We start from the raw sequence: 18,796 nt of genomic DNA on the forward strand, positions 1-18,796 counted from the left end.
CCGGGGTATTGTACAAAATATCTACGCTCCAGTATTGCCAAATTGGACTTCTTCACTAGACCTATAAGCAGCACAAGGCCCTAAAGTGTACTCATCTCCGCTGCATCTACGGGGTCCACCTGTGGGGTCTAGCAAATGATGATGTGGGGATTTTAGTGAAAAACTACAGGACCTAAAAAATTAGCCTGGGCCATCATTTTGTATCATTGCGTTCAGAGAGTCAGGTTTTATTTTTCCGTTGATGCAGCTGCGTGAGGGATTGTTTTTTGTGGAATAAGCTGTAATTTTTATTGGTTTCATTTCTGTGTTCGTGATTTTTTTTAGCACAATTCTTTTTTTTGGGAGGCTAGGAATATAAACACCAGCAATCCTAGCACCGTTTTTGTTTTTACAACATTCACTGTGCTGTATAAACAACATGTTAACTTTATTCTGTGGGTCGATATAGTTACAAGTGATACCAAATTTAAATATTTTTTTTACGTTTTACTACTTTCCGACAATAAAAATACTCTTTTCTAAAATAAAAAACAAAAAAACCCATCATTTTAGTGTCACCATTTTCTAAGAGCCATAACTTTTTTTATTTTTTCAGTTGATCTAGCTGCTGGTGTGGGGTGGGGGCTGGTCTTTGCAGTATGAACTGAAGTTTTTGTGGGTAACATTTTGGGGTACTTTATACTCTTTGATCACTTCTAACCCAGAGAGTCATGTTTTCTTTTTCCGTTGCACGTTGCTGTGTGAGGGCTTGTTTTTTTGTGGAATAAGCTGTAATTTTTATTGGTTTCATTTCGGCGTACATGTTTTTTTTTTGGATTTTTTAGCACAATACTCTTTGATCACTTCTAACCCAGATCTTGGACATGCTGCAAAGATGTTAGAATGCTCCAGTATGTTTGGAGTATCTCTCACACCTCTGTATGCTCAGATTCTAGGGTTCACAATTGTTCTTTATTGGTTTGTAAGGCATGTTAGTATGCTATCTAGGTATCAATCCTTAGTTCCCCCACGGAGATCTTAAAATCGCGGATGCTTGAGCAATTCCTGTGAGCCCTCAATTATTGTTCTTTGGGGATCCCTTTGCGCAGGGCATGTGGGTGCCAACTATCCCATCTCAAAAAGCTATTTGTTGCCGTGGTTCTCCTGAAGATATTAGTATGCAGGTGCTCGTTTTCTGATAACATTGTGTTTTTATGGAGGACTCCCACAAAGTCAAGTTACTCCTTGGGCACAATCCAAATAATAGTCTATGAACCTGAACCAAATGAACACCGACGACCTCCACTCATCCACTCCCTCACCGAACACAATTTTCGTTTCCTCCCACCAGCCCAGGTAAAGATTTGCGTAGGTAGGTGTACACTGACTCCCCATGGCCAGGACTCTGAGCGGATGGAAAAAGTTCTGATTGAACGTAAAGAAATTATGTTCCAGTACGTAATGCAACAATTCAGTCACGAACAGATTGTGTTTGTGAAGAGGGGTACCTCTACTTTGTAGGAAGTCTTCTACAGCCCCACATCCGATGTTGTGGGGTATGGAGCTGTCCAAGTTTGCGAAATAATACCCAGGTTGACACTGTATCCCCTACAGACTCCGTAGGCATCCATCAATCGTGTCTAACATGTGATGGCAAAGAGGAGATGAAGGGTCTCAGTATGCGGTAAAGGATTTAGGCAAATGCTATTCCAGGGACAATTGGTCCACTTTTCTGCAGAAGTACTTCCTTAAGTACCATTGGCAGACTATAAAAGGGTTCCCGTTTCAGAATACATGCCAAAAATAGGTACTCATTGTTATCAATCAACTTTTGCCATTTTGCTTGTGAGAATATTGGAAAGTTTTGTTTTAAATGAGTTGGTGGGGTCCACCTGTAAGACACCATAACCTATAGTGTCATTCAGAACTTGGGACAACTTATCCAAAGTTGCAAGGGTCTCTTGTTCACAGCAACTAAAGTTCAATTGCGTCTGTGCTACATGCAAATTTTTCAAACGATCAGTAACTACCTCCAAAAACCACGTCCATCGATGTACCCTCCCCAATAGGATTTTTTTTTTTAAACTATGCAAGCCTTAGGTCAGTGAAGGTTCCTTCCCCCAGGACTCTGACTCCCCTCCCATATGTCCACCCTCCCATAAAGAGTTGAGCAATCTCAGATCTGGTAGGTCATCCTGCCTGAGCCCCAGTTCATAGCAGTGTCAATTGTCATTTAACTTAAAAAAATGTAAAAAAATAAATAAAATAATAATTTGTGCCATCACACAAACAGGTCAAACTTGCAGGTAGGAACACACGAGGGACCCTTTTTCATATATTCCACATCTTGAATTGTTAAGATGCGCCCTGACAAATTAAGAATTCGATTGATTATCCACTATAGGTGTTGTTACAGGTCTTTTCTCTCTCTAAATAGGTAGCCCGAAATGGGGGGACCCATGGCAAAGAAACGTGGATTTTAGTGTGAATCCACATTACAATAGGAAAATAGAGTGGACAAGGCATGGTCATCTGGGCTAGGCTAGCCAGGGCCAGTATTTTAAAAGCTGCCAACCTTGTTGGGTTTTCTACTGCAATGATGTCGAGAATATACAGAGAATGGTGTGATCGAGAAAAAACATACAGCGAAAATGGGATCCTGTGGACGTCAACAACTCGTCAACGAAAGGGATCAGAGGAGGATGTCAAGAATCTTTCTGACAAATAGGCAATGTACAGTCAAGCAAATCGCATTTGACAATGCTGGTGCTGCAACTAACATGACTGAAAGTGCTGCTGAGTTCCCCCTTCCCCATAATTCCCAGTCAGAGACAGCGAGTAGTCCTTTATAACGATGCTCTGGCCTATAGACTATACCTGTACTATAACTATCGGACATATGGAAACAAGCAGGATGTAATATAGCTGCTTCACAAAAGTCCACTGCAGTTGAAATCTACTTGCCCACGGTACCATAGGTGGGCAAGTGAAGACCACAAGCAGTCTCTCTCACTGCATACAGCCTATGGTACAAAGGCAATAATGTAAATAAAGTGAACGTGCAGACTAAAGAATTACTATATAACCTTAGCATGAATGCTAGGGGCAGTATTATATCAAGCATCCACTTTCAAAAAGGAGATTGGGCTTTCAGTGATACTCTTTTTCAAGGGCAACATCTCACTAGGAGTTTCCTTATAGCAGAGAACAGTTTTACCTAGCTGGCGGTAGCAAGTGTAGGATAGCCTGCGTGTGCCTGGGGAGGTCCTGACCTATGTCCTGGACCCAGAAGTCATGTCTGTAATCGCTGGAAATATTTATCGGGCGAGGCTGCTACTATGAACACTGCAATGGAATGGAAGCATTTGAGTATGAGGGTATGTTCAGACGGCCGTGTTTCGTGTCGTAAACGCCCGAAAAACCGGAAGCAGAACGCCTCCAAACATCTGCCCATTGATTTCAATGGAAAAATGGCGTTCTGTTCCGACGGGCCGTTTTTTTACTCGGCTGTTATGAAAAACGGCCGCGTGAAAAAACGGTAGAGAAAAAGAAGTGCAGGTCACTTCTTGAGACGTTTTTGGAGCGGGTTTTCATAGATTCTATTGAAAACAGCGCCAAAAACGACCGTAAAAAACGCTGTGAAAATCACGAGTGGCTTAAAAAAAATGTCTGAAAATCAGGAGCTGTTTTTCCTTGAAAACAGCTTTGTATTTTAAAACGTCTTTGAATCAGCGTGTGAACATACCCTCATGGTCCATGATTTTAGATTTATAACATCGCCAGTAAATAAGATTTAACTTATACCCCTTGTGTTTTAAATATAGTGGCAACAACTTGGTGCTAAAGTATGGCAATCTGTTGAAATATGTTTCGTTTTAAATGGTAAGCGTGAACCCTTATTTCATCTGAAATACAAGCAAAGTAAGCATAGGCAATTCAAGAAATGCAGGTTACAAAAAGCTCACCATGAACAGGTCAAACTCTTCCTCACGGCGTGCAATCATCTGATTTAACGTCTCGTCATCCGGAACTTCGTCTTCCTCCTGGCAAAGCATTAAATAAAAGAATGGAACATGTAACTTTTGTAGCAAATGATCATATGAAGAACAGAGTAATGATAAAGCAAAAAATTTTTTAATTCTTAGCAAGTATGGGTTAGAGATCGAATTTATCACACTAGTCAACAGAATGATCCCAGAAAGTGAAAGGGTAAGGCCTCATGCACACGACCATAAAAACAGCCGTAATTATGGGCCCATAGACTTCTATTGGCCACGGGTACGTTCCCGTTAGCTTACGGGAAGGTGACCGGGCCGTTGAAAAATATGGAACATGTCCTATCTCAGGCCGTAATAACGGCACAGGCAGGCCCATAGAAGTCTATGGGGCTCCCGTAATTACGGGTGGCTACGTGTGTGCTCCCATAATTACGGGAGCGTTGCTAGGCGACGTCAGGGGAGTCACTGTGCAGGTTGCTGAAAGAGTTAACTGATCGGCAGTAACTCTTTCAACACCCGGGACAGTGACTACCGCTGGAGTTTATAGTATTAAAAGTTAACTCACCCAGAACTCCTTGCTTCTTCCTCCAGTCCGGCCTACCGGGATGACGTTTCATCCCATGTGACCGCTGCAGCCAATCACAGGCTGCAGCAGTCACATGGACTGCCGCGTCATCCAGGGAGGTCTGACGGGATGTCAAAAGAGGGACAAGTCAGCATTTACGGGAGGAAAAAAAATATGTTCGTGTGCATGGGGCCTAATTCTGTTAACTAAAAAGATACAATTTGCGGTCTATTATACGCTTGTTCAGTGACAAGTAGAACTAAGCAATTATGCAGAAACCTTTATGACTAGATGAGAGGGGAAATAATTCAGCCCTGGAGGGACAACCATTTACCAGAACAGTTCGTGGCCGGTCTGATTTTTATATTTAAAAATGGTCACAAATTTTTCAAACTTTGCATTAATCAATAGTACAAGTAACTCTGTAATATATATCTTTACCCCTTCCCGACATCCGCCGTATACATACAGCACTGTCGGGCAGGGCTTCCCGCAAAGTGCAGTACTATTACGTCGCAGTGCTAGTGCGGGCTCAGGAGCGGAGCCCGCACCATCACCTCCGGGAGCCAACTTTTTGCAAAATTTTGCTGTTTTTTACATTTACCGAATGTATCAAGCACATTTTGCCAGTAACAAAGTCCAATGTCTCACGAGAAAACAATCTCAGAATTGCTTGGATATGTGGAGTTATTACCACATAAAGTGAAACATGTCAGATTTGAAAAATGAGGCAGTGTCAGGAAGGGGTTAATAGAGAAAAATGCAAATTTCCCGGACCGAACATTGTTTAAGAAGTTGGGCTCCTAGCATCAGTTATCTATAATGCTAGGAGGCCCTGCCTAGGATTACAGTACAGGACAGTTTTCCCGCGGGGAGGCAGTAACTCCTAGCATCATAGAAAACTGATGCTAGGAGCCCAGCTTCTTAAACAGTTTTCGGTCCAGGAAATGCAGGCGACACACAATCCGTATATCACCAAACACAGCCATGTGAATAAGCCTTAACCCCTTAGTGACCACCAATACGCCTTTTTACGTTGGTCACTAAGGGGCTTTAGGCTAGGCTGACGCCTTTTCACGTTCGCCTAGTCTAAGTCCTGCACGGGTCTCACGTGCAGGCTGGAGCCGGGGCTCTGCTGTCCGATGACAGCTGAGCTCCTGGTCCAATGCCCGCGATCGAAGTTTACTTCGATTGCGGCCGTTTAACCCGTTAAATGCCGCCGTCAATAGCGACCGCGGCATTTAACTTTGTTTACAAAAGGGAGTGAGCTCCCTCTGTCACCCATCGGCGGCCCGCGAATGCAATCACGGGTCTCTGATGGGGTGTCATGGCAGCCGGGGGCTTGATAAAAGCCCCCAGGTCTGCCCTGGACATATGCCTGTTAGGACGCGCCGGAGGCACGTCCTAACAGATTGCCTGTCAGATTTACACTGACAGGCAATAATGCTCTGGTATACGAAGTATACCAAAGCATTATAGCAGCGATCTGAAGATCGCATAGTAAAGTCCCCTAGTGGGACTAGTGAAATAAATAATAAATGTGAAAGATTAATAATAAAAGTTACAGTAAAAAACCATTTTTTTCCATAAAAAGTGATTTTATTTAGCAAAAAACAATGGCGAAATTGCAATTTTTTTCCATTGCCCCCCAAAAAAGTCATAATAAAAATGAATCAATAAGTCCCATGCAACCCAAAACAGTACCAATCAAAACTACGTCTCGTCCCGCAGAAAACAAGCCCAAAAAAATCACTACATTGATGGAAAAATAAAAAAAATTACGGCTCTTGGAAAGCAACGATGCAAAAACAAATAATTTTAGTTCAAAAGTGTTTTTGTTGTGCAAAAGTCGTAAAACATAAAAAACCTCTACATATGCGGTATCGCCGTAATTGTACCGACCCATAGAATAAAGGTAACGTGTTATTTACGTCGCATAGTGAACGGAGTCAATTTAAAAACGCATAGAACAATGGCGGAATTTCAGGTTTTTTTTCATAATCCCCCCCAAAAAAGTTAATAAAAAAATTATATGTACCCAAAAATGGTGCTATTAAAAAGTACAACTAATCCCGCAAAAAACAAGTCCTCATACAGCTATGTAGACGAAAAAATAAAAAAGTTCTAGCTCTTTGAATGCGACTATAGAAAAACGAATAAAATAGCTTGGTTATTAGGGCCTAAAATGGGCTGGTCACTAAGGGGTTAATAGTAATTAACCCCATCATTTCCCTGACAGATTAACCCAATGTTGCCCATTATAATCATAGTAAGTGATCCCATCAAGTACCTCGCTCACTCATAATGGGCAACATTGGGTTAATGAGAGGTACATGATGTGGTTAATTACTATTAATGTGAGGCACATGGAGGTTCAAAATTGGTAACTCCCTGTGCCTCACATCAGAAAATGGAAGGACATTTTTGTGTTTTGTTTTTTTTATCGTTGTCAAAATATCGTTTTGGTATCGAGTATGGCAATACTACACAAAGTATCATTATCGAAGTCCCAACTCTGGTATCGTGACAACCCTACTTTAAAGCAGCCGGAGTTCAACACTCTTTTGGCCTCCATCAGGCTAATGGAGCCCTATGGACATGTTTAGCGTGTTCGTTGGGGAGATTCTGGAAATAAATGCTAAATGCAGAGCCGAAATGTGATGTAAACTAGGCCTTAGAGAGCTATTCTCCCCTAGAAAGAGAAGAATAATTCCATAATATGGCACCATACACAGTGGTAAAACAGAGTGCCTATAGTGTCAAGTATGCATAGGGCTGGGCAATTATGACCTAAATCAATCATGATAAATTGAACATGTAACCTCGACTTCGATTAATGAACGATTACTTAGGTCACACCCCTTTTTGCATGCTACGCCATTGAATTAATATTTATCCCCTGAGCCTGCTGTATATCATATACACCCTGACACTGCCCCCACACAGTATATTGTCCTCACAGTGCTCCCCACACATCATAATGCCCCATAGCTGCCCTCCACACAGTATAAAGCCCCCCATAGCTGCCCCCACACAATATAATGATCCCCATGACTGTCCTCTACCCAGTATAAATACTACCCTTAACTGCCCTTCACACAGTATAGTGCTCCCCATAACTGCCCTCCACACAGTAGAATGCCCCATAGCTGCCTCTATACAGTATGTCGCCCCCATAACGGACTTCCTTCAGTACAACACCCCTATAGCTGCCCCCACACAGTGTGATGGCTCCCCATAGCTCCCCCACAGTATAATGCTCCCATAACTGCCCTCCGCAAAGTATAGTCTCCCATCGCTGCCCCCACATCCAACAGTGCCTGATAAAAATAATATTATACATACTCACCTAACCTCGTTCCAAAGACAAGTGGAAGAAATCCCTCTGCTTTTCTGGTCTGTGCGGCGCAGACAGGCACGATGACGACACTGCCTCGTGTACGCAAGTTGACGAAGATTAATCGCGCTGAATTTCGGTTTAGTTTTTTTTTTCGATTAAATGCCAAGCCCTACGTATGCATGACGCCTAAATCAAATTTATCTAACTGGATGGAGCTATTCCCAAAATTGCAGCATTGCAAAATTGGGTAAAAAGCCCTCGCTCTAGTGAGCTCTCAGCATCCCCCCCTCCTTTATCCTGGCTAGTGCCGGGATAAACGAGGGGTTTGAACGGTCTAACCTCCTACACTGTGTGTCGCCATTTTTTGAGCTAACACACAGTGTAGAAGGTTAACATACAATAGTAAACGTACACAAACACGAACATACATTGAAATCTCTTACCTGCTCCTGCCGCCGCGGCTCCCTCCGGCCCGTCCGCTCCGTCTGCTGCCGCTGGTCCAAGTGCACAAGTCCGGAAGCCGCGACCGGAAGTAGTAATCTTACTGTCCGGCCGCGACTTCCGGTCCACAGGAAAATGGCGCCGGACGGCGCCAATTTCAAATTGGACTGTGTGGGAGCGGCGCATGCGCAGTTCCCACACAGACGGCGTACACAGAAGTGGATGGGACGGGAGCCGTTCGCAGTCCCTATGGGACTGTGGCTGCCGTATTCCATGTCTGTATGTGTCGTTAATCGACATACAGAAATGGAACAAAAAATGGCAGCCCCCATAGGGAAGAAAAAGTGTAAAAATAAGAAAAAGTAAAACACAAACACACAAATAAATATAAACGTTTTTAATAAAGCACTAACATCTTTAACATATGAAAAATAAATTTGTGATGACACTGTTCCTTTAAGGAGACTGTAGCCAATCGCCACCCCAGCGACGAGATCTCCGGGGTGCCGACGGCTGCAATGGCAATCGGAGGCCAAATACGGGCCTCCCGGGCTGCCAGCTACGTAAGCCTCCTAGGCCCCACCTGGAAGCGGGACCTAAAAAGCATCCGGTAGCAATGGGAAGATGGCACGGGCTCGAAACCTAAGCCCGCGTCGTTAGTGGCGGGTGTCAGGTGTATGTTACAGCTGACACCCTGCTGTAACGGCAGGGACTGGAGCTAGCTCTGATCAACCCCTTAGATGCAGCGATCAAAAGTGATCGCTGCATCTTAGTGGCTTGCCCCTGCGATGCGATCGAATGGGTGCCGGCGGCTGCTCTGGCAACAGGCGGTCTAACAAAAGCCTCCTGGTCTGCCAATTACAGAAGCAGATTAAGCCCCGCCCAGAGGTAGACCCTAATCAGCTTGCTGTCAGTGAACAACTGACAGTTCTAATACATTGTACTACATAGGTAGTGAAATGTATTACAATATACAGTAGTTGGACCTTCAAGTCCCCTAGTGGGACTAAAAAATGTGAAAAAATAAAGTTGTAAAGAATAGGGGCTCACTCAGACTAGCGTAATACTTGTCTGTGTGCGTTGCATTGAAATAACTCACAGCCCACGGACCCATTAATTTATATGGTGCTATTCAGAGTTGTGAGCAAGTCTGTCCGTTGCGTGTAACGCGCTGCATGTCCTATATTGGTGCGTTTTTGCGCACCCAGTCGCCCATTGAAGTTTATGGGTGTGTGAAAACCACGGACAGAACACAAACGACATCCTTGTGCTGTCCATGTTTCACGCATCAGTTACATAAAAAAGCAGAGAATAATAAAAAAAAAGTGCTTGCACGGACGTGAAAATCGCAAGCCTAAAGCAAAGCAAATTGATGCCACTACGAAACGCACACGGACATGAAACGTAGGAAAAACGCTGCATTTTTTTTACGCATGCAAATCGTACATGCTCGTCTGAATATAGCCTAAAAGTTTCAAGTAATAAAATAAAACAACCACACTCTTCCCCTCATCCTTTATTATTGGAAAAAAACTAACCATACATATTTGGTATCGCCGCATCCGTAACTGCCTGAACTATAAAAATATTATGTTACTTATCCTGCAGGGTGAACACCGAAAGAAAATTAAAAAAAAAACTAAAAACAATGCCAGAATTACTGTCTTTTGGTCGCCTTGTCATCCAAAAATTTGAATAAAAAATGATCAAAGAGTTGCATGTATCAAAAAAATGGTACCTACAAAAACAACCCGCTCCGCAAAAAACAAGCCCTCATACAAATCGGTCAACTAAAAAATTAAAAAGTTATAGTTCTCACAACATGGCGACAGAAAAATTACATTCTTTTTACAAAACCGTTATAAATTTGGTATCACCGGAATCGTAATGACCCGCAGAATAAAGTTAACATGTTATTTATAATGCATGGTGAACGCTGGTGTTTCTAAAACCAGGATACACAACATAATAATTAGAGAGCTGTCTTTTCATGGTGGCACAAGCTGGGCACCACAAATTGCCATTTTCACTCTGCAACATCGAGTGCACAATGGTTTCTGGAAACCACCTGCAGGGTGAACATGCTCATTAAACCCCTAGGCAAATATCTTGAGGGCTGTCGTTTCCAAAATGAGGTCACTTCTGGGGGGGTTTCCATTGTTTTGGTTCCACAGGGGCTTTGTAAATGCAACATATCCTGCAAAATCTGCACTCCAAAAGCCAAATGGCGCTCCTTCTCTTCTGAACCCCACCGTGTGCACAAACAGCAGTTAATGACTACATATGGGGTATTGCCGTATTCGGGAGAAACAGCTTTACAAATGTTGGGGTGAATCTTCTTTGATTTGTTGAGAAAAATATTTTTTTTTAGCTAAAACTACATCTTAATTAAAATTTCTTTTTTATTTTCACTGCCAATTCTAATAAAAACACCTGTTGGTCAAAATGCTCACCACGCCCCTAGATTACTTCCTCAGGGAGTGTAGTTCTCTGACTGTAGTCACTTTTGGAGAGTTTCCACTGTACTGGTACCTTAGGGGCTTTGCAAATGCGACAAGGTGCCGAGAAACTAATCTAGCAAAATCTGTGCTCCAAAAGCCAAATCGCACGCCATCCTTCTGAGCCCTGCCCTGCCGGGAGCCCAAACAGCAGTTTATGACCACATATGGGGTATTTCCGCACCCTAGAGAAGTTGCTTTACAAATGTTGGGGGGCTTTTTCTTCTTTATTCCTAGTGGAAAATGTTGTGATTTTTTATTTTTATTTTAGCGAAAACGACATCTTACTGGAAAAATGTTTTCATTTTCACGTCCAAATTCTATGAAATACCTGTGGGGTCAAAATGCTCACTACTCCCCTAGATGAATTCCATGTGGGGTGTAGTTTTAAAAATGGGGCCTTATTGGGGTGTTTCCTTTGTTTTGGTATCACAAGACCTCTTCAAACCTGACATGGTGCCTAAAATATAATGCAATAGAAAGAAAATTTCTTATTTTCACAGGGAACAAAATACCCTATTTTGTGGCCCAATTTCTCCTGAGTGCAGCAATACCCCATTTGTGGCGATAAACTGCCGTTTGGGCCCATGGGAGGCCTCAGAAGGGAAGGAGCGCTGTGTGTTCTTTGGAGTGCAGATTTTGCTGAATTGGTTTTCGGGTGCCATGTAGCATTTGCAGAGCCCCAGAGGTATCAAAGCAATGGAAACCTACCAGAAGTGACCCCATTTTGGAAACTACATTTATGGGTAATGTGACCATTTACACCCCATAGTTTCTTCACAGAACTTATTTGAATTGGGCTGGGAATTAAAAAATATATATTTTTCCCAATAATATGTCGTTTTAGCTCAAAAATTCTTATTTTCACAAGAAATAATATACTCCATTTTGTTGCCCAATTTGTCCTGAGTGCGGCAATACCCCATTTGTGGTGATAAACTGCCGTTTGGGCCCATGGGAGGGCTCAGAAGGAAAAGAGCGCTATTTGTTCTTTGGAGTGCAGATTTTGCTGGATTGGTTTTCGGATGCCATGTCGCATTTGCAGAGCCCCAGAGATATCAAAGCAATGGAAACCCACCAGAAGTGACCCCATTTTGGAAACTACACCCCTCAAGGAATTCATTTATGAGTGTTGTGACCATTTTGACCCCATAGTTTTTTCACAGAACTTTTTTGAATTGGGCTGGGAATTAAAACAAAATTATTTTTTTCAAATAATATGTAGTTTTGGCTGAAAATTTCTTATTTCCACAAGAAACAAAAAACCCCATTCTGTTGCGCAATTTGTTCTGAGTGCCGCAATACCCCATTTGTGGTAAAAAAAAACTGCCGTTTGGGCCCATGGGAGCGCTCAGAAGGAAAGGACCACCATTGGGCCTACTGGGGATTTTCGAGTGCGAAGTCATGTATGCAGAAGCCCCTGAGGTACCAGTACAATTGAAACCCGCAAGAAGTGACCCCGTTTTAAAAACTACACCCTTAAGGCATTCATCTAGAGGTGTAGTGAGCATTTTGACTGGAGACATACACCACAAACTAATGTGGGTTCTCCCGGGTATGGCAATACCCTCAATGTGGCTGTTATCAGCTGCCTGGGCACACAGCAGGGCTCAGAAGGGAAAGAAGAGGGGGATAAGCTGTGCGGAGTGCATCAGGGTAAGTAAAATTGGGGTAAATTATAAACCAAGGGATGTATGATACATTTTTAAACACGCTTTCATACAGAGCTCTGGTTATTCGGTTCACGTGTCACATTGATATATTGTGTCATCCCTTATCCCCCTCTTATAGCAGACTTTGCACCTCTTTTGACTTTTTCCCTTCTTGCCAGTTTGGGGAACTTCTCCTGGAAAGTGTTGCCCTGGTACGATGCGTGTGGCCCCGCTTCCAGAAGTACTGGGTACCCCCCTTCTTGGTCCCTAAAGATTAGGTTCTTGATAATCACCACTTGAAATTCCAGGAAAGTTCCCCTCTGGCCTGTACATCGACGTAGCACGTACACATTGTACAAAGCCATCTGTATGATGTGCACGGGCCAGCTTCTTATACCACACCGCATGGCGCTGCAGGGCTTCAGGATTTGATCTGACAAGTCCATCCCTCCCATGTACCTATTGTAGTCCAGGATGCAGTCTGGTTTGGGGGTGGCCTTTCCTTCATATATCCTAAAACTGTAGGTATACCCTGATGCACTCTCGCGCAGCTTATACATCTTCACGCCATACCTTGCCCTCTTAGCCAGCAGGTACTCGCGGAATTGAACCCTCCCTTTAAAATGTACCAGGGACTCATCAATAGAAATACACGTCTCGGGGGTATATGCTTGGGAAAACCGGGCACTGAAACTGTCTAATAGGGGTTTCCGTTTATACAAACGGTCAAAACTGGCGTCATCTCGGGGTGGGCACGGCTCATTATCAGTATAATGTAAGAAGCGAAGTATTGCCTCATTTATTTATTTTTTTAGGTTCCAGTTCAGTTCTGAAGTTGCTTTGAGGGGCCCATATATTAGAAACCCCTATCAAATACCCCATTTTAGAAACTAGACCCCTCAAAGTATTCACAACAGCATTTAGAAAGTTTATGAACCCTTTAGGTGTTTCACAGAAATTTAGAGCAAAGTAGAGGTGAAATTTACATTTTTTTTTTGTCAGAAAATCCTCTTTATACCATTTTTTTTTTATAACACAAAAGGATTTATCAGAGAAACGCAACTCAATACGTATTGCCCAGATTCTGCAGTTTTGAGAAATATCCCACATGTGGCCCTAGTGCGGTAATGGACTGAAGCCCCGGCCTCCGAAGCAAAGTAGCACCTAGTGGATTTTGAGGCCTCCTTTTTATTAGGCACCATGTAACGGTTTGAAGAGGTCTTGTGGAGCCAAAACATTGGAAACCCCCCAAAAGTGATCCCATTTTGGAAACTAGACCCCTTGAGGAATCCATTGTAGTTTTCTTGGGGTGCATGCGGCTTTTTGATCAGTTGTTATTCTATTTTTAGGTGGCGTGGTGACTAAAAAACAGCAATTCTACTATTGTTTTTTTATTCTATTTTTTTTATAGCGTTCACCGTGCGCTATAAATGACATTCACTTTATTCTGCGGGGCGATACGATTACGGCGATACCCTATGTTTATAGTTTTTTTTTATGTCTTATGGTGTTTGCACAATAAAATACGTTTTGTAAAAAATCATTCACTTTTTGTGTTACCTTATTCTAAGCGGCAGAACTTTTTTATTTTTCAATCAATAAAGCCGTGCGAGGACTTTTTTTTTGCGTAACGAACTGTAGTTTCGATCAGTACCATTTTTCGGTACATGCGACTTTTTGATCTCTTTTTATTCCATTTTTTGGGAGGTGAAGTGACCAAACATTTGTGATTGTGGTACGGTTTATTAATATTTTCTTTTACGGCGTTCACCGTGCGGGATAAATAACCAAATAATTTTGTAGTTCATGCCGTTACGGACGCGGCGATACCAATTATGTATCGTTTATTTGTTTATATATTTTTATTAATAATAAATGACTGATAAGGGAAAAAGGGGGATTTTTACTTTTATTACTTTTAAAACTTTTATTTTCTTATTTTGACACATCTTTTTTTTACTTTATTACTTTGTCCCACTAGGGGACTTGAGGGCAGGAGGCCCTGATCGCTATTCTAATACACTGCACTACATGCGTAGTGCAGTGTATTAGAACTGTCAGCTACTCACTGACAGCAAGCAGAGTGGGTCCTGACGTTGAAAGGACCCACTAGGCTTCCGTCTATGGCATAGCCGGACGCCATTGTTTGGTGTCCGGTTGCCATAGTCACCATCGCCGGCCGCTATCGTGTAGCAGGCCGGCGATGGCAGCTTAACTCCTAAAAAGCCGCGATCTCTATAGAATGCGGCTTTTAAGGGGTTGATCTGCGGGGACACAGCGATCGGTCCCCGCTGTAGGAGCTGTGACAGCTGCTGTACGAGACAGCAGCTGTCACAGCTCCTGTATGTGTCGGGAGGACGGCCGAAACAGCCGTTACTCCCGAGACGTACTATTAGGTCATGGAGCGCGAACGATACAGCTGCCATGACCTAATAGTACGTCCAGGAGCGGGAAGGGGTTAAGCAACATGCCAGATTTGAAGAGGTCTTGGTGTGCCAAAACAGTGGAAACACTCACGAAAAGACCTCATTTGTCAAACTACACTCAAGGAATTTATCGAGGGGGGTAGTGAGCATTTTGAGCACAGGTTTTTTGCTGTAGTGGAAAGAGGCCGTGAAAATGTCTTCCAATAAAACGTAGAAATTTAAACTTTTTACAAGGCAAAGGAGAAAACAATACCCCAACACTTGAAAAGCAATTTCTCATATGAGGTCATAAACTGCTGTTTGGACCGACAGCAGGGCTTAGAAGGGAAGGAGCACCATTTGTCTTTTGGAGCTCAAATTTTGCTGGAATGGTTTTGCGGTGCCATGTGAAAGCCCCTGCGGGACCAAATCAGTGGAAACCCCCTGAAAGTGACCCCATTTGGAAAACTACACCCCTCAAGGAATTTGAGGGGTATATTGAGCATTTTGACCCGACAGATTTTTTGCTGAATTTAGTGGAATTAAGCCGTCGAAATGAAAATTTACGTTTTTTTCAACTAAAATGAAGTTTTGGCTAAAATTATTCCATATTTAAAATAGGTAAAGGAGAAAAAGCACCCCAACAGTTGTAAAGCAAACTCTTCTGAGCACGGCAATACCCCATATGTGGTCATAAACGGTTTGGACACACGGCAGGGCTTAGACGTGAAAGAGCACCATTTGGCTTTTTGAGCTCAAATTTAGCTGGACATGTTTGCTGAGGCCATGTCACATTTGTAAAGCCTTAGAGGGGCCAAAACAGTGGAAACCACTAAACCCATTTGGGAAACTAAACCCCTCAAGAAAGTTATCTAGGGGTATAGTGAGCATTTTGACCCTAGAGTTTTTTTGCATAAATTACTGGAATGCGACTGTGAAAATCAAAATCAACATTTTTTTCCGATAAAATATAGGTTTGGAAAAAAAATAATAATTTTTTATTTCCGTAGGGACTAAAGGAGAACCTTTGTAAAGAAGTTTCTTCAGAGTACGGTTAAACCCCATATGGAGTCATTTTACAGCTGTTTGGTCACACGGCAGGGCCCAAAAAAGAAGGAGCGTCATTTGGCTTTTAAAGCTCCAATTTATCTGGAATGGTGTGCACGGCCCATGTTGCATTTGCAAAGCCCCTTAGCCTCAGTGGAAACCCCCCGAAAGCAACCATATTTTCGAAAGTTTACCCTCAAGGAATGTGTACATTATTCACTGCTTGGGCATTTTTCAGGGCCTCAAACGGACTGTGTGCATTTTGGCTTTCAGCTTGCATTTTAACAATATATTACTTTATAAGAAACTTTCTAATATACTTCATTTTTTAAACCTGCATGGATTGCAGGTTTTCATCCCCTGTTGCATAGACACGGCCGTTCTTGCTGCGACACAGACTTTAGGAGTTCCTCTCCTCTGTTTGTCGATGACACGTCTAAAAGGGCTGACTGCCTGGCTCAATTCATCAGCTAAGCCTGAAGGGAGGAAGGGGCTGGATAGCTGATGAATTGAGCCAGGCAGCCAGCCCCTTCATCCGCATCAACAACACACAGAGAGGAGGGGGATGCTCCTTCTCACAGAGCTTGTGTCGACGCGTCACAGCAAAAATCGCAGCTCCACACTTCTGGGTCCACACAATGGTGACTGAAAACCTGCAATCCGTGCAGGATTTAAAAATAGAGTATATTAGAAAGTTTCTTTATTTCACAAAAGCAAAGTGCTAAAAATTGTTTTTCTTTTTATCGGACAACCCCTTTATTTAAATTTTTATTTTGGGGTATACTTTCGCCACGGTTCATTTAAGGAGATGGGATTTTGACAAGAATGGCAAGAACAAAAATATCCAAGAAAATTTTGGCACACTAAATAGAAACTAAATGATATTCTTGAAAGTCTTAAATGGGACAAATTAATAAAGAGTTTAAAAACGTGTCTCTGTGTGGAAGATTTTAAAGCAGTCAAAGAGACACAAGGCTGCAAGTGATGGGCAATCTGGGCAATAATAACAGGTATCACACCTCATTCCTTTCTTGGCACATACACGACATCTTCTCTGGGTGTACTTTCTTGACTAGTTGAGGGAATTACAGCAATAAAATGTCGCTCAGTGAGTCTTTTGACAGATTTAGATTCTAATGGATGAGAGGGGCCAACATTTGCAAAAACAAGATCTTCAATTACCTTTTCCTGGTAATCAAGAAAAGTATCTGAATTTCCTGCCTTTTTGTACAACACAAACGAGTGGTATGTGGCAACCTGAAATAGGTAAATAACAAATTTTTTGTACCAGGTATATGATTTTCTTGATACCTGGTATGGCTGTAGAACCTGATCAGCAAGATCTACTCCCCCCCCCCCATGTATTTGTTGTAATCAATGATTGACACATGTTTTTGCTTTCCGGTAGTAGAACCTCGTTCTACAACATCCTTTGTTGCATCAGTGTGGATCGAGCGGAGGGTAAAAATATCCTTTTTGTCTTTGTATTTTAGGGCAAGCAGCTCTCCGCTGCGAACACAGCCTGACTGCACCTTTTTGTACTTTTCATTGACCAATGATTGTGGGAACCCCTGGCGGTTTTTACGAATGGTCCCACAAGTCCCTGTGTTCTGTTCGACCGAAACTTTTAAAAAGGGGTATGCTTGTGTAGTAGTTGTCTACATACAAGTTATCGCCCTTTTCTAGAAATGGGGTAATAAGCTCCCAAACTATTTTTCCACTTGTCCCTAGATCGGGGGGGGACGGACCCTGGTGGGTTTAGTTGGCTATCTTTTCCCTCAAATAAAAAGGCCCAGTATTAGACTATTGGTCCCCTGATATTTTATATAATACCCCCCTTTACCGCACAGTAATGACAAGGATGCGATTTGAAGCCATCGTAAAGTTCCTGCATTACAATGACAATAGTCACTGCCCACCCTCACAGGACCCAAATTTTGATAGGCTGTATAAAACCAAGACCATTGATTGCCCACTACTCCCAAAGTTTTTCCCAAGTTTATACCCCCAACAAAATATTTCGGTGGATGAGTCATTTGTAAGCTTCAAGGGTAGACTGCACTTCAGGCAGTATCTACCCAATAAAAGAGCCCGGTACGGCATAAAACTCTACAAACTCTGTGAAAGTGCCACCGGTTACACCTACTCTTTTAGGGTTTATGAGGGGAAAGACTCTCATATAGATCCCCCAGAATGCCCCCCCTTCCTAGGAATTAGTGGAAAGATCGTATGGGATCTTATCCATCCTTTACTTGGCAAAGGCTATCATCTTTATCTGGACAACTTTTACAACAGTGTCCCATTGCTAAAAGTTCTGTCATCCAGATCCACATTGGCGTGCGGAACAATCCGCAGAAATCAGAAGGGCCTCCCCAAAACTTTGCTGGGTCAGATCCTAAAATTAGGAGAGAGCAGAGCTGTCTGCAGCGACGATCTGCTCCTCCTGAAATATAAGGATAAAAGGGACGTCCTTATACTGACCAGCATACACAACAGCAGATGAAGCCTAGTCCCTGCACGCGGATTCACCACCCAAGTTCCCAAACCATATTGTGTACAGGAGTACAACAAATATATGGGTGGCGTTGACCTGTCTGACCAGGTCATAAAACCATGCAGCGAGGAGCGCCATGCGCAAGACCAAAGTATGGTATAAAAAGCTGTCTGTGCATCTTACACAGATGTCAGCATAACGCCTTTGTCCTCTGCAGATATGCCGGCAGTGGGGATACGTTCCTGCAATTTCAGGAAAAGGTCATCAAGTCCCCGATATTTGATGACCAGGTAGGAGAGGGCAGTTCATCTGGTTCTTCCATCAGCAGGATAATTCACGGCCAGCATTTCCCCACAGAAATCCCCCCCACTGAAAAA

The 18,796-nt window shown here is 42.8% G+C and overlaps 1 protein-coding gene across 8 annotated transcripts in view; it reads right to left on the reverse strand.

The window, feature by feature from the left end:
- Positions 1-18,796, reverse strand: part of SMARCA2 (SWI/SNF related BAF chromatin remodeling complex subunit ATPase 2) — a 274,747-nt gene that overhangs the window by 63,404 nt on the left and 192,547 nt on the right. For all 8 annotated transcript variants that reach the window (XM_075827669.1, XM_075827687.1, XM_075827678.1 and 5 more), the window contains one exon: positions 3,945-4,022. In XM_075827669.1, the coding sequence (XP_075683784.1) occupies positions 3,945-4,022 (78 nt within the window). The remainder of the gene's footprint in view (positions 1-3,944; positions 4,023-18,796) is intronic.

This window comes from Rhinoderma darwinii, chromosome 1 (assembly GCF_050947455.1).
Source record: "Rhinoderma darwinii isolate aRhiDar2 chromosome 1, aRhiDar2.hap1, whole genome shotgun sequence".
Taxonomy (NCBI): domain Eukaryota; kingdom Metazoa; phylum Chordata; class Amphibia; order Anura; family Rhinodermatidae; genus Rhinoderma; species Rhinoderma darwinii.